The sequence below is a fragment of the Pagrus major genome, chromosome 9 (assembly GCF_040436345.1).
Source record: "Pagrus major chromosome 9, Pma_NU_1.0".
Classification (NCBI taxonomy): Eukaryota; Metazoa; Chordata; class Actinopteri; order Spariformes; family Sparidae; genus Pagrus; species Pagrus major.
This window is the reverse complement of record NC_133223.1, coordinates 18,469,421-18,482,191: the sequence shown is the minus strand read 5'-3', so window position 1 is coordinate 18,482,191 and position 12,771 is coordinate 18,469,421. Positions and strand designations below refer to the sequence as shown.

Sequence of the window (12,771 nt, the reverse complement as noted above, 5' to 3'; positions counted from 1 at the left end):
TTAGTTGTTGTCACGTGCTGTCTCAATACTTGCGTGATCCAATCAAAATGCTTGCTGTCATCATAGACAGGTAGAACATCAGAGTGGTTTCATGAAGCTATAATTAATAAACAGTGAACAGTTATTAATTAACTGAACAGTGAAATTCATAATAGAGTTTATCTATCTATCTATCTATCTATCTATCCTGCATCATCACTACCTGTCCACCAGATGGCGCCCTCTCACCAAACACGTGTTATGTTAAAGGCAGTGAAAAAGACGCACAACTTTCCCGGAAGACAACCGACTGAGGCAGAAAAAGAAATCAGACAAACTTTGTCCTCATCTCCGCCGTCTCGGTGTCTGTCCTGGCCGGTCACACCCTGCTGCTGCTCATCTCGACACAGACCCATATACTGACCTGGAGACAGCAATCAGGTGTTTTGTTTGTCGCTCTCTGACGATGTTTGATCTTGTTTAACCTTTGTTCCATCTAAATCTCGTTTACCATCTAAATCTCGTTCCCGTCTGTTTAACACTTGTCTCTGTAACATGATGCACCTTTATCATATAGATGCGTTCTGTAATAATCTTTAATATGTAAGATGTTAAAGTCCTGCTTGGCTTTTTTTTTTTTTTTTTTTTACTTCAATCCAGACTCTGGTCCACATGTCACTTATGTGAGAACAATGAGCTCTAACTTCTTAAAATCTGCAAAACTAACCAGAGATCAGTGGTGAATAATGGATTTTCTGTACAGATGTCTTGAAATGTTTTTGGTGATTATTGATAGTTTCAAATCTACTTTAACAGAAGAGTAAGAAAACCAGCAAATAATCAAGTTTAAAGAGCTGGAATCTGTCGATTTATTGGCTTTTTACTTTATAACTCTTAAATGATTAATCAATCATCAGAACAGCTGCCCTAATTTAACTGAGCTCTTGTATGATTATGAAATTTTCACCAGCTTTCCAAACCACCTGCTGTCTATGAAGTATTCTGATTGTAAATGATGACACAAACAGGAGGTGTCACACCGTGGATGTAGTGTTAAATGTCATCAGTGTGAAGATGATACGTCCAGGACTGCAAAGGGAAAAAGTACTGAAGGAGTTTATATGATGTGATAGTATATGAAATGAGTCCTTTCTTGACCTCAGAAGCAGAAGCTGCTCCGGAGCTTTTCATTTTGAGACATGATCTTTATGAGCTGATGGACCAGTTACCAGTATGTTTACATTTTCCTCTGACTGGTATGGTGATTGATCGTTTGTCTTTGTTCAGAAAGGTAGAGATTAAATTCTCAGTCAAAGAAAGATTAGAATCACTCCGTCTTCTGAAGAGGATCTCGTGTTACAACCTAAAGCTCCAGAGTGATCAGCCAATAATAGACCTCTTGTTGAGATTTATTTTGTCAGATATATGGTGAGATGTTCCTGAGTACTTGAGGTGAAACTGAACTCCAGATAAATTAAAAAAACAAAGCAAGGACTACATCAAGTTGTGACGTGTCAGTGTATCAGAATGCAGCCAAGGAAAGGCATCAGTAAAGCCTCTCCTGGTATGTAGATTAAAAGTGCTTTATGCAAGAACATGCCACCTGTTGAACTTGTATTTCAACTTATACATCTCACGGCTGCAAACAGTTTTCTGTCTATGACTGTAGCTGCTCTTAGGTTGTTAGCTGAGTTAGCCATGAAGCTAGCCAAAGTGCAGATACCTCTGCAACACAACACATGGACGTCTTTGACGCAACGTGAACTCTGTTGATAACTTGATTTTTGAATGTTTTAAAGTAAGATTCTTACATATTGCACCTTGTTAAATGTGTCTGTGGTGCTTTTAGGCAAAAGTTTAGTTGCTTTTTGATTTCAGCTGTAAAAGAGAAGAGAAAAAATACACATGGCAGACAGGCTGTCTTGTTCTCATTTGATTGCACTATTTCTCCTGAAAGCATGTTCATACCAAAGTTTTGATAAAGTTTTAAAAATCTTTACAGTTTTACTACTGAACATTGGTAAGTCTGTACGTTAATGTAAGTTGTTTCTTATTTAACTCGAGCTATTTTTAGGCAACCATTCTCTGTTACTGCAGCAACAGTCTAATAATAATGTAAACTTTATTCTTTTCCTTAGAAAAATGTTCCTGTACATACTGGGACCGGTGGCTCTCTGGTTCCTCTACCGCTGGTTCAAGGAGAGCAAACGAGTGCCCAACAAGGGAGATAAATATGTCTACATCACTGGCTGTGACACTGGGTTTGGTAATCTCCTCGCGAGACACCTGGACCAGCTTGGCTTCCGTGTGATCGCAGGCTGCTACACTGAGAAAGGTGAGGACGAGCTGAAGAAGATGACCTCCGACAGACTGACGACCGTTCACCTGGATGTGTCCGACTCCGAAAGTGTCAAACAAGCAGCAGCTTTCATCAAGGATTTGGTCGGAGAGAAGGGTGAGTGGATTTCCTCATTTGATGGAGAAACATTACACTATTTGTTTATCTCTTTATTGGTAACCTGACTAGCCATGAGATTTCATATATCCATGTCACGTTCCAACATTAAAACCAACTAACATGTTGATTAGTTCACTTTAGAGGTGCTGGTAGGCAGGTTTTGTCACCTCCGGACAGAGCCATGCTGTTTCCAGTCTTTGTGCTAAGCTAAGCTAACCAGCTGGTGGTAGCTTTATATTTACCATACAGACATGAGAGTGGTATCAGTGTCATTTTATCCATCGCTCAGCATGAAAGAGAAACAAGAGAAGATTGATGCAACGTTTAACACGAGGCTACAGCCAGCAGCTAATAAGCTTAGCTTAGCATGAATACTGGAAACAGAGGGAAGCAGCTACCCTGGCTCTCTGTAATAAACTGTAATATATTCCATCTCCCAGCATCTCTTAAACTCACCAGTGAACATGGCATATCTCTTTTGTTAAATCTGTACAAACATCCATGAAAAAAATGACAATTTGTGGTTTTACAGAGCCATTCGGGTTGGTGTGTTTCAAATTAATCTGTGATCATGTTACCTGGTGCTGAATGAATGCATCATTGGAGGCTCCTTACCTTTTTTTTTTCACTTTCACTCTCACTTCCAGGCGACCAGCAGAGACTCCAGGGAACTGAAATAGTGCAAAATAGATTGGTCTTTTGTACACAGTAAACTAAAAATTATATATCATGTTAATTGGTGGGTGTTGGTGAGTTGCTGGTTGGCAGATTTTGTTACCTTCAGACAGAGTAAGGCTAGCTGTTCCTCTGTTTCAGGTTTTTATGCTAAGCTAAGCTAACCAGCCGCTGCCTGTAGTTTGAAAATGAGAATTGATACCACTCTGATGTCTGTACGGTAAATATCAGACACCAGATTTATTAGATTGAAGCATTCCTCCAACTCAAGTGTTATGATTTAGCCTGAATAAAAAGTAGCACATAAGCTGAAGCAGTGTTTTACTTCTGGGTGATGCAAAGTGCACGTGAGTATTTATGTTTCCGATCTCCCTGTGTTGTGTTTCTCCAGGCCTGTGGGGTGTTGTGAACAATGCTGGAGTCGCCTTGCCATCTGGTCCCAATGACTGGTTCACTATAGAGGACTTTAAGCCCATGCTGGCTGTCAACCTGTTTGGCGTAATCGACGTAACACTAAGCGTCCTCCCTCTAATAAAAAAGTCCAGGGGCAGAGTGGTGAATGTCGCCAGTGTGTTTGGGCGAATCAGCGCATTCGGTGGACCGTACTGCATCTCCAAGTACGGAGTGGAGGCCTTCAACGACAGCCTGCGGTGAGACGAGACATCACCTCTTCATGCTGTACATACATTGTTGTTCTTGTGAGTGCTGACTTGACTTGCATCTTTCCTGGGTTTCAGTATAAACATGGCACCATTCGGGATCAAGGTGGCGTGCATCGAGCCCGGCTTCTTCAAAACAAATGTGACTGATATGGGGTTGTTGAAAAATAACGTGAAGAAGCTCTGGGACAGACTGCCGCAGGATGTGAGGGATGCCTATGGACTGGATTTCTATGAGAGATGTGAGTTATTTATATTTTTATATATATATATATGTATATATATATATATAATCTTTTAATTTATTTTTGCCATCAGAGGCAAAATCCTTCATAGGTAGCTTTAATAATTGTCTCATCCGTTCTCATGTAGGATGCCATGAAAAGTGCTGCATTCAGTGTGCAAATCAACTGAGTCTCTTTACGATAAACTTTATTTATATGGCACTTCTTATTATAGCCTGATATACAGAACAAGTATCTCATCATTGTGCTGGATTGTGCCTGAAGCAAGGTTGCAGGTTGTGAAGTAATCAAACACTCAGGAAAATTTAATAATCAACAAAAAACAGTGAAATATAAAAGAATCACGTAAAAGTGAAACTGTAAAAAAGTGTTTGTGAGGCAATATTTGTTTCTTCATCTGTATTCACTTTATTTCACAATCAATCAGTTTGAAAGTCTGACGCATTTATTTCCAAAAAGAGCACGTAAGGCTGCTCTTGAATGCAGCATCACTGGCTGCAACAGCATTTTCTTTAATTCTGTCCACTATGCTGTCGGTACCAGCTGAAGTTAATCAATCTTTATTTGGTCCTTCAGAATATTGCCTGTAATGAGACGTGCAGCTCTGTTGATAACTCCTTGGATCTGGTCAAGCCTTCAGTTTTTTCGTCAGGCAAACTTCAACATCCAAACTTTGCATCACTACAGACACTTGTTGTGGGTGCAGTGTGAGGAGGACTGCTCCTGCTGCTTTCGCACACTATCTACACTCCGTCTTTAGTTTCCACATCTTTAACTGAGAGAAACGGTCTGATCTTATGACGGATTTTAAACTGATAGAAATAAGTGCTGGTCTTTGTTAACAATCTGGGGCCGTACACATGAAGCTTCCTCGTACTAAGAGTTGCTCCTGGTGATGAAATAGAAGAATTTTTCCTTAAAATGAAGACTAGATCCTTGTAAAGAAAAAAGTTATTGACAAAGCATTTCAGCCCTTAAGCGAGCTCCTTGATGAAAATCTGTTAGGAGTAGGGAGGAGGACTTTTAAGAGCCTTCAGAGTTTCTTAAGCAGACATCGCTGAATGAAAGCAAGTTATGAAACACTAACGTTACAGTTTAGACCGCGCAGTGGCCCAGTTAATTCAACAAAGATGTTCATTACATAAAACGCTATGTCTTAATAGAGACTCAATTCTCTGATTAGGCCTATTGATTTTACTCTGCATTTCCAGCCCCCTATTACGAAGCGTGCATGTATATTTCTTTATTTGATCAACCAATTACAGCTTGTAAAATAACGTGTCACACCTACAGTGGCAACCAGGTCAACCATGATGCCTCACTTAGATAAAGGTTTCCGTCCTGTCCTTGCTCAGAGCTGCTTTAAAACGTATCCCAAAAAAAGAAGATGGACATTCAGTTCATTAATGAAGTAACCAATTCATTTTAAGCCACTGTTCAGTTGTTTATAATAGATTGTCATAGATGGATTGTTTCTTCATAATTAACTAACCTTTTTTTTTATTTATTTTTTTATAAAGGTTTCCTGGAAAGAAATACATAATTTGGTACTAATTTGAGAGAAAATAGACGCAAGCTCCTGACACTGGATTTTAGATCTATTGTTAATATATGTTGAACAGAGCTTGAAGTGACAACCTCAGGTTGGATTGTACCAACGAGGATTAACTATAAACCTGATTAAGTCATGGTTTAAAAAAAAAAAATGAGTAAACTGTTCTGGAGCTTTAATGAGAAAGCTGGTGTCTAAATTGTGACTCGTGCTTTGATTGAGAATGATCAGTGCCGAACTTTTACGAGGACTTAATTAAGAATTCATGAACCTGTGAAATAAAGCATTGCCTTGTATACTAACCACCCTTGTGTAATGTTTCTCTTTCAGCTATGGCGGAGGTGGGTGAAACATTCAGGATGTTGTCTGACAGAAACCTGATGAAGGTGGTCAGCTGTATGGAGCACGGCATCTCTGCCGTTCACCCTCGTGCCCGCTACTCCCCTGGATGGGACGCAAAGTTCTTGTGGCTGCCTATGTCGTACTTGCCGTCCTGCATCGCGGACAGACTTCTCTTCTTCTTTAGTGGCCCCAAACTCAAAATATCTTCCCAGTAGTTTCCGTCAAAACTCAGTTACTGAATAAAGGGAAAAAGAGCTAATATGAAGATCACTTTGTTTGTTATTGTCACTACAGTAAATGTTTTGCACATGAAGCTTTATACCACTGACAGCATCATATTAACATTGTGTGTACTGTTCCCTATTATGTCTTTGATCGGATTATCATGCTGCCTGAATGATTGAATAATCTAATACAAATAAATCTACAGTGAATACCCTCAGACAGGCCTTTGCTTCTTAAGTCACATGATATTGATCAGAGTCACACCTCTAGTAAAGATTTTGCTCTTGGTGGACTTTGACTCCTCCTTCTGCTATTTAAACGTGCTCTCCAGGTGGTTCAATGATTTCCCTCCAGTATCGAACGCAGAGAGCAATCGGCTCAGTCTAACCTTTGGGCTGAGTTGTTGTTGTTGTTTTCTGTGTGGATCTGAGGTAAAAGGGGAACGCAGTCCATCAAAAGCAGAGGTCGTGTAATCTGGTGTTGTCTATTACACAACCCAACGCCGGCCCTGCTGTTCTATCCAGTGTGGACCTTGACTCTGCAGACACACTGAAGCACATCATCTCACCCTGATAGGACTGAGAGAGAGGAGCGGCACTGCAGTCAGTCATGGTATGTTTGCATAATTATTACACATTTTCTTTTACCTTTACTTTTATATTAGCTTCATTATTTATGTATTTGAAGAAAAAATTAAGTAACTAATTGAGTTATTTAGTGTGGGGTTTTTTTGTTGCTCAAACCTGCCTCATGAGATGTGGTGCCACCTGGTGGTTGAGTGAAAGTCAATCAATTAACCAAAAATCAAAAAAAAACTCAAAATTAAGATCTTCATCGTGAATTTCTTGCTGTGTATTTATTTTTGCTATTGGAGGCAAAATCCTATAGATAACCTTAATTATTGTGTCGTCTGTTGTCCTAAAAAGTGCTGCATTCAGAGTCAAATTAATATGCAAATCAACTGTCTTCAAAATAAACTTTTATTTTCTATAAACCCAAATAATGTACAAGAACCCCAAAATTGTGCTGGACTGTGCCGCAAGGAAGGTTGCTGGTTGTGAAGTAATTAAACACTCAGGAAAAAGAGTGGAAGTATAAAGTAGCAGAAAATGGAAATACCCAGGTAAAGTACAAATACTTGCAATACTTGAGTAAATGTACTTGATTACATTCCATCACTGCCTAAGTAAAAGTTTCAACAACACAATGCAAAAATGTAACTCCTGCATTTACAATTTATAGTACAGAAAAATAGAAAATGTGCAAAAAGTAGTCAGCTTGATTCAGTGAGTGTTATATTTTTATACATTATATTTTGGGATTGATGTTACTGACGTGAGGTGAAGTTAACTTTAACAAATGTTGTTTAGTTCAATATCTAACAAATGTTTTAAAAGCTAATCCTTGCATATAAAACTATCATCTGAGAAGTGACCGTTTACCTCAGCTATCAGATGAAAGTACAAAGTTTCTAAAGCATCATAAAATGGGTGTGAACTACTTGTACATTGATATTGTGCTGAAGTAAATGTGCTTAGTTACAGAAATTAAATTTCAACAATCAAACCAGACCTGCCGTATGTGCAAGGCTAAATGCCACTTTTCACTCAGTTCCTCTGTTTGTTACATCACTGGGAGTTCATTTTGGTGACATTATTTTTATAACATGTTATTTTATAAGGAATTCACATCTAATTAGTTTATTTGAGGGCTTTAAAGGGGCTCTGTTATAGGTATCTATATACAGAAATAGATATATAAACCCCAGTTTTGACAGATTGGGCAGTTTTGGGTGACAGTGTGGGGTAAAAATTAGTAAAATGGACTTTGGGGCTGGTTTACCATGAGTTTGGCAGGTTTTTAAATACATAAAAAAATACATTAAATTAACAATGCCTTCATAAATTATTTTATTGGTTATGCAAACACAACCAGTCACTCGGCACAACCCTGATTTTGCTTAATTTATTTTGCTGGGAGGAGACATGAGTGCCATCATTACCATCCACCAACGCCGTATAAACACACACACTGTGGTGTTTTTGTGATTTTGTTTTTGTGTTGTAATATAAACCTCTATGCTTGCAACATTATAACATCATAATTTGTTTGGCTTTCTGACAGCATGGGATTGTGTTTTTACTCCTCTCTTCTTCTTCTTCTTCTCCTCTCCTGCTTTGTCTCTGTCTGTACATGTGATCACTTGAATTGTTGTTTAATTGTTATGTCATGTGAATTTGGGCAGCAATCATTGGGGTGGAAAGCATCAAAACAATCTGGCAAAACTGGCAAACCCTGCTCTTACTGGAAGCACAGCGTGTAGGTGCATTACTGCCATTAACCCATTAGGGGCCCCCAGAGTAAACCATTCTGACACACACCTATGGGTTTAAATGCATTTTTAAGTTAAGACGTTAAGTTGCTCTTTAATGCTCTAAACATTTAATCTGATGGTCTGTGTTAGTGGTACACAACACCAAAGTAAATGTGCAGTTGATCATCAAAAAACAGAAGACGGACTGAATCTGGGGCCTTTGGTGGAGTCTGTGGAAGGCAGGTTCACACTTTGTCAGACCTTAATTACTTCTACCTGTTCCCAGTAAAGATGAGGGTTAATGAGGATGGAGTGGAGACGTGAACGTAAAGGTTATTTCAGTGCTAATCTTCCATGCACACGTGTGTGGGATCTTAAATTGTTGAACCTGAAGAAATACATCTCGTGTTTTTCCACTCAGGTGCCGACTGACAATCTGACGTCATGTTTATTTGAGGTGAGTTGATTTCTCTTCATTTGTATTTACCTTTCAGAGGGAATATGTGTCGGACTGAATTGGAGAAAGACGTTCATCAGTGTGATTCTCAATAGACAAAAATCCTGTGAGCATTTTCCAAAAAACAGGAAATTTCATGTCATTTTGGAATATGATTTTCTCATCAAGACGAGAAAAAAACAGACAATTGTTTGTTGTGTGATTTCCAGGTGATACTTTCACACCCAGCCTTATCCTTTGCTCTACTTGTGGCCACCGTGGCTGCCATCTGCTGGTATATCAGAGATTCCTACAAGGTTGAAGGCTTCAACCAGAAGCATGTGTTCATCACAGGCTGTGACAGCGGCTTTGGGAACCTGCTGGCCAGACAGCTGGATGGAAAAGGTTTCCACGTCATAGCCGCATGTCTCACAGAGAAAGGTGCAGCAGATTTGTCAGCGGCGGCCTCCTCCAGACTGAAGACCGTGCTGCTGAATGTAACAGACAGCGAGAGCATCAGGAGGGCGGTGGAGTTTGTGAGCGGAGAGGTCGGACAGCGAGGTGAGCTGGGCGGACGGCAGGGGGTACACACAGATAGGGTGCCGGTCAGAGGGAGGCACTGGGAGAGATAAAGGAAACCTGGATCCATCATCCTCCTACTGGTGTGTTTAACACACCCTCTCTATTAAAGAGGAGGGAGAGAATAGTTAGCTCATAAGCTGCATTTTTAAAGTAAGGCTTTTTCAAACATAAATCTAAACTACAGACTGATAAAAGCTGATCCTTCCTGGCCATAGTTTCAACTTTGTAGAAGCTTTTCAGACTCTTACGTGAACATGCCTGTGGGTGGTTTGGGCTGAGAGATGTGAAAACTACAAGGAATCAATGTGTTCAAGTTCTTTTTTATCCTTTGATTCAGATTTTGGTAGTGTAAATAAAGAAGTTGATATCAGATGGTACATCCTGCCTCTTTCCTCTGCAGGTCTGTGGGGTTTGGTGAATAATGCTGGCAGGTCCGTACCCATCGGCCCCACAGAATGGATGCAGCTGGAGGATTTCACAAAGGTTTTGGATGTGAATCTGATAGGAGTCATTGATGTGACCCTCCAGTTTCTGCCCCTGCTGAAAAAGGCCAAGGGCAGGGTGGTAAACGTGGCCAGTATCCTGGGCAGACTGTCTGTCACTGGTGGGGGATACTGCCTGTCCAAATTTGGAGTGGAAGCCTTCTCCGACTCCCTCAGGTAGGGACCAACAGATTTATCACACGTGCTCCTGAAGGTCCCATATTATTCTCATTTTCAGACTCTACTTGAGTATTTCCATTTTCTACTACTTTATACTTCCACTCTACTACATTTCGGAGGCAGATTGTACTTTTTACTCCATTACATGTATCTGATAACTTTAGTTACAAGTTACTTTGCAGATTGTGTGCTGCATTTTTAAATTAATTGATTTTATCTGATAATCAGTTGAGCAGGGTTTACTTTTACTTGGACTTTTGATAGTTAAGTATATTTATTGGCAGAAAATTATCTTTGATACTAAGTACCTAGACTTTTGCACAAGTACTATTGGGATGGGTGACTTTCACTTTTACCAAAGCAATATTATAACCCAGTATTGTGTATATAGTGTGACTTTTGGGTACTTTTTACAACACTGCTTAAAACTACTTTTAAAGAAAAATCCCAGACGGAAGAATGAGAAGTTCTCAATAACAAGTTTTCTAGTTGCATTGGAGAAACATAATGATCTGCTTCTTCTTCTTCCCAGGATCAACATGCAACCATTTGGCATCAAAGTGAGCATCATTGAGCCCGGTTTCTTCAAGACCGCTGTCACCAGGTTGGATATTATCGAAGCTGACCTGAAGAGGCTGTGGAGCCGCCTCTCTCAAGAAGTCAAAGACTCATACGGACCTACATACTTCGATGAATGTGAGTGGAAGTACAGTTCAGTATTCAGCCACAGTGTCAAAATGAATCCTCTAAATGACTCCTCTCCTTTGTTTTACTCTTCAGATTTGAAAGCTCAGGACTTCTCCATGAACATCCTCTGCAGTCCAGATATCTCTAAGGTGACCACGTGCATGCAGCACGCGCTGACGGCTCAATTCCCACGCACACGTTACGCTGCAGGCTGGGATGCAAAGCTTTTATGGATTCCTCTGTCCTACCTGCCTTCATTTGTTTCAGACTTTGTCACCAATGTGCTTCTCCCTCCACCTAAAGCAAACTGAGCCACTCCCTTATTGTAACCACTGTGAAATGATGCAGATATGTTGGTAACACTTTAATTACATTTCTTGGAAACTTCGAACTGGTTTCTGCTTAACTTCTGCTGATCGTGCCATTTTGGGTTTTTTTGGCCATTTAGTTTTCTGTCTAACTTCCCATCAACAGGTCACAAAAATAGAATACAAGTTAATTAGTTCCTGACAAACATCTGCTGATCATGCCACTTAACTTCTGACTAGTTTCTATCTAACTTCCCCTCAGCAGGCCACTAAATTGAAGTGAGCTGTTGCAGTTTAATTTCCAACCATTTTCTGTCCAACTTCTGCTGGGCAGTAAATTGAAGTGCATTTTTTTTTAACCATTTACTATTTCACCACTTTCTTCACTTCAGCAGGTCAGTCCAGTTTTTGTAACACTTTTCCTAAATGTCAAGTTTTATAGTTTTAGTTTATAGTTAGCCACTATTTTTTTTTTATTGAGCCTTTATTTAGGTTTAGATGAGTCCAAGTCTAGTTGAGATTAATCATCTCTTTTCAAGAGAGTCCTGGCCAAGACAGGCAGCAGCACAGTTACACAGTTAAAATGTAGACAGATAAAAAAATTCTACTGTTAGTTTGCTAGCTCAGTTAGCCGTTGAGCTAGCTGGACTACCCAGGGAGTGCTTGCACAGGAGCTTTGGATTGCTGGGAGAAAGAGGTTATCAGGCCTGGGGCTAGCTGGTTAGCACAATACATAGACGTCTGTGACATGATATTAAAACTTTTATTTCTTCACATTGTGTGATAATTGTTGTAAACTAAAATTCTTACATATTGCACCTTTAATAAAAGTAAAACTGATGGTTGATAGTTTACTGACCAGTTGGACAGAAACTAGTTGGAAATTAAGCTGCAGCAACTCCCTTCAATTGAATCGCCTGCTGAGGGGAAGTTGTCCCACGTCTTCTTAAGGAAAAAGCAGCATGTAAGTATTAAATCATATTGGGGTAATTTTCAATCAATTTTGAGGTAATAATTGTGGTAATTTGGGAGTCATTTCAAAGAAATTTCAGATACGTTGCTTGGTAATTAACAGCAACTTACCATCAAATTTAAAGTAAAATTAAGTGTTACCAATATTCTTCTGACACTGATGTATGTTTAAAGTGTGTTGTGACAATAAGATTAAAAAAAAGGTGTCAAGGCTGTGTTACAAAATAGGAAATTTATTCATTCACGTCTCAGCAGCAGCAATTTAAACCATACGGGCATGTTGTGGATGATCACAGAGAAGAGTTTTTATTTGTCCTCATTATGATACAAAATAAAATCATTCTGTTAAGAATTTATTCATCGTGTTTATAAAATGACTGTCTACGACTGCATCCTCGGGTCATGTGTTGCTCTTCAGCATAATCAACTACAAAAATTCATTTCCGTGCAACAAACATGGGCACGTTCAAGTATCGCTCCAAACAATTTTGGCCATTGCTCCAATATCATGTTGATTCAAAGTCATAAAGTCAGGGAACAAAAGGTGAAAATTAGTTTGATTAAGTACAACAAATATGCTTTGCACATATTTTTGCTCAAACTGAAGCACACGTTTTAAAAATGACTGGCATAAGTTAAAAATCCAATTATTCTTGCTTTTATTCAATTTCCCGC

The 12,771-nt window shown here is 39.4% G+C and overlaps 2 protein-coding genes across 2 annotated transcripts; both read left to right on the top strand.

Annotated features, from left to right (window-relative positions):
- Positions 1-270: 270 nt before the first annotated feature.
- Positions 271-6,352, top strand: dhrs9 (dehydrogenase/reductase (SDR family) member 9). Its single transcript, XM_073473655.1, has 5 exons — positions 271-420; positions 2,118-2,434; positions 3,504-3,762; positions 3,850-4,013; positions 5,899-6,352. The coding sequence occupies exons 2-5, from the start codon at positions 2,122-2,124 to the stop codon at positions 6,123-6,125; spliced, it is 963 nt and encodes a 320-aa protein (XP_073329756.1). The 5' UTR covers positions 271-420; positions 2,118-2,121; the 3' UTR covers positions 6,126-6,352.
- Positions 6,353-6,612: 260 nt separating this feature from the next.
- On the top strand, positions 6,613-12,452 carry rdh1 (retinol dehydrogenase 1). Its single transcript, XM_073473654.1, has 6 exons — positions 6,613-6,747; positions 8,871-8,906; positions 9,116-9,446; positions 9,868-10,126; positions 10,662-10,825; positions 10,910-12,452. Exons 1-6 carry the CDS (start codon positions 6,745-6,747, stop codon positions 11,125-11,127), a joined length of 1,011 nt encoding a protein of 336 aa, XP_073329755.1. The 5' UTR covers positions 6,613-6,744; the 3' UTR covers positions 11,128-12,452.
- Positions 12,453-12,771: the final 319 nt, after the last annotated feature.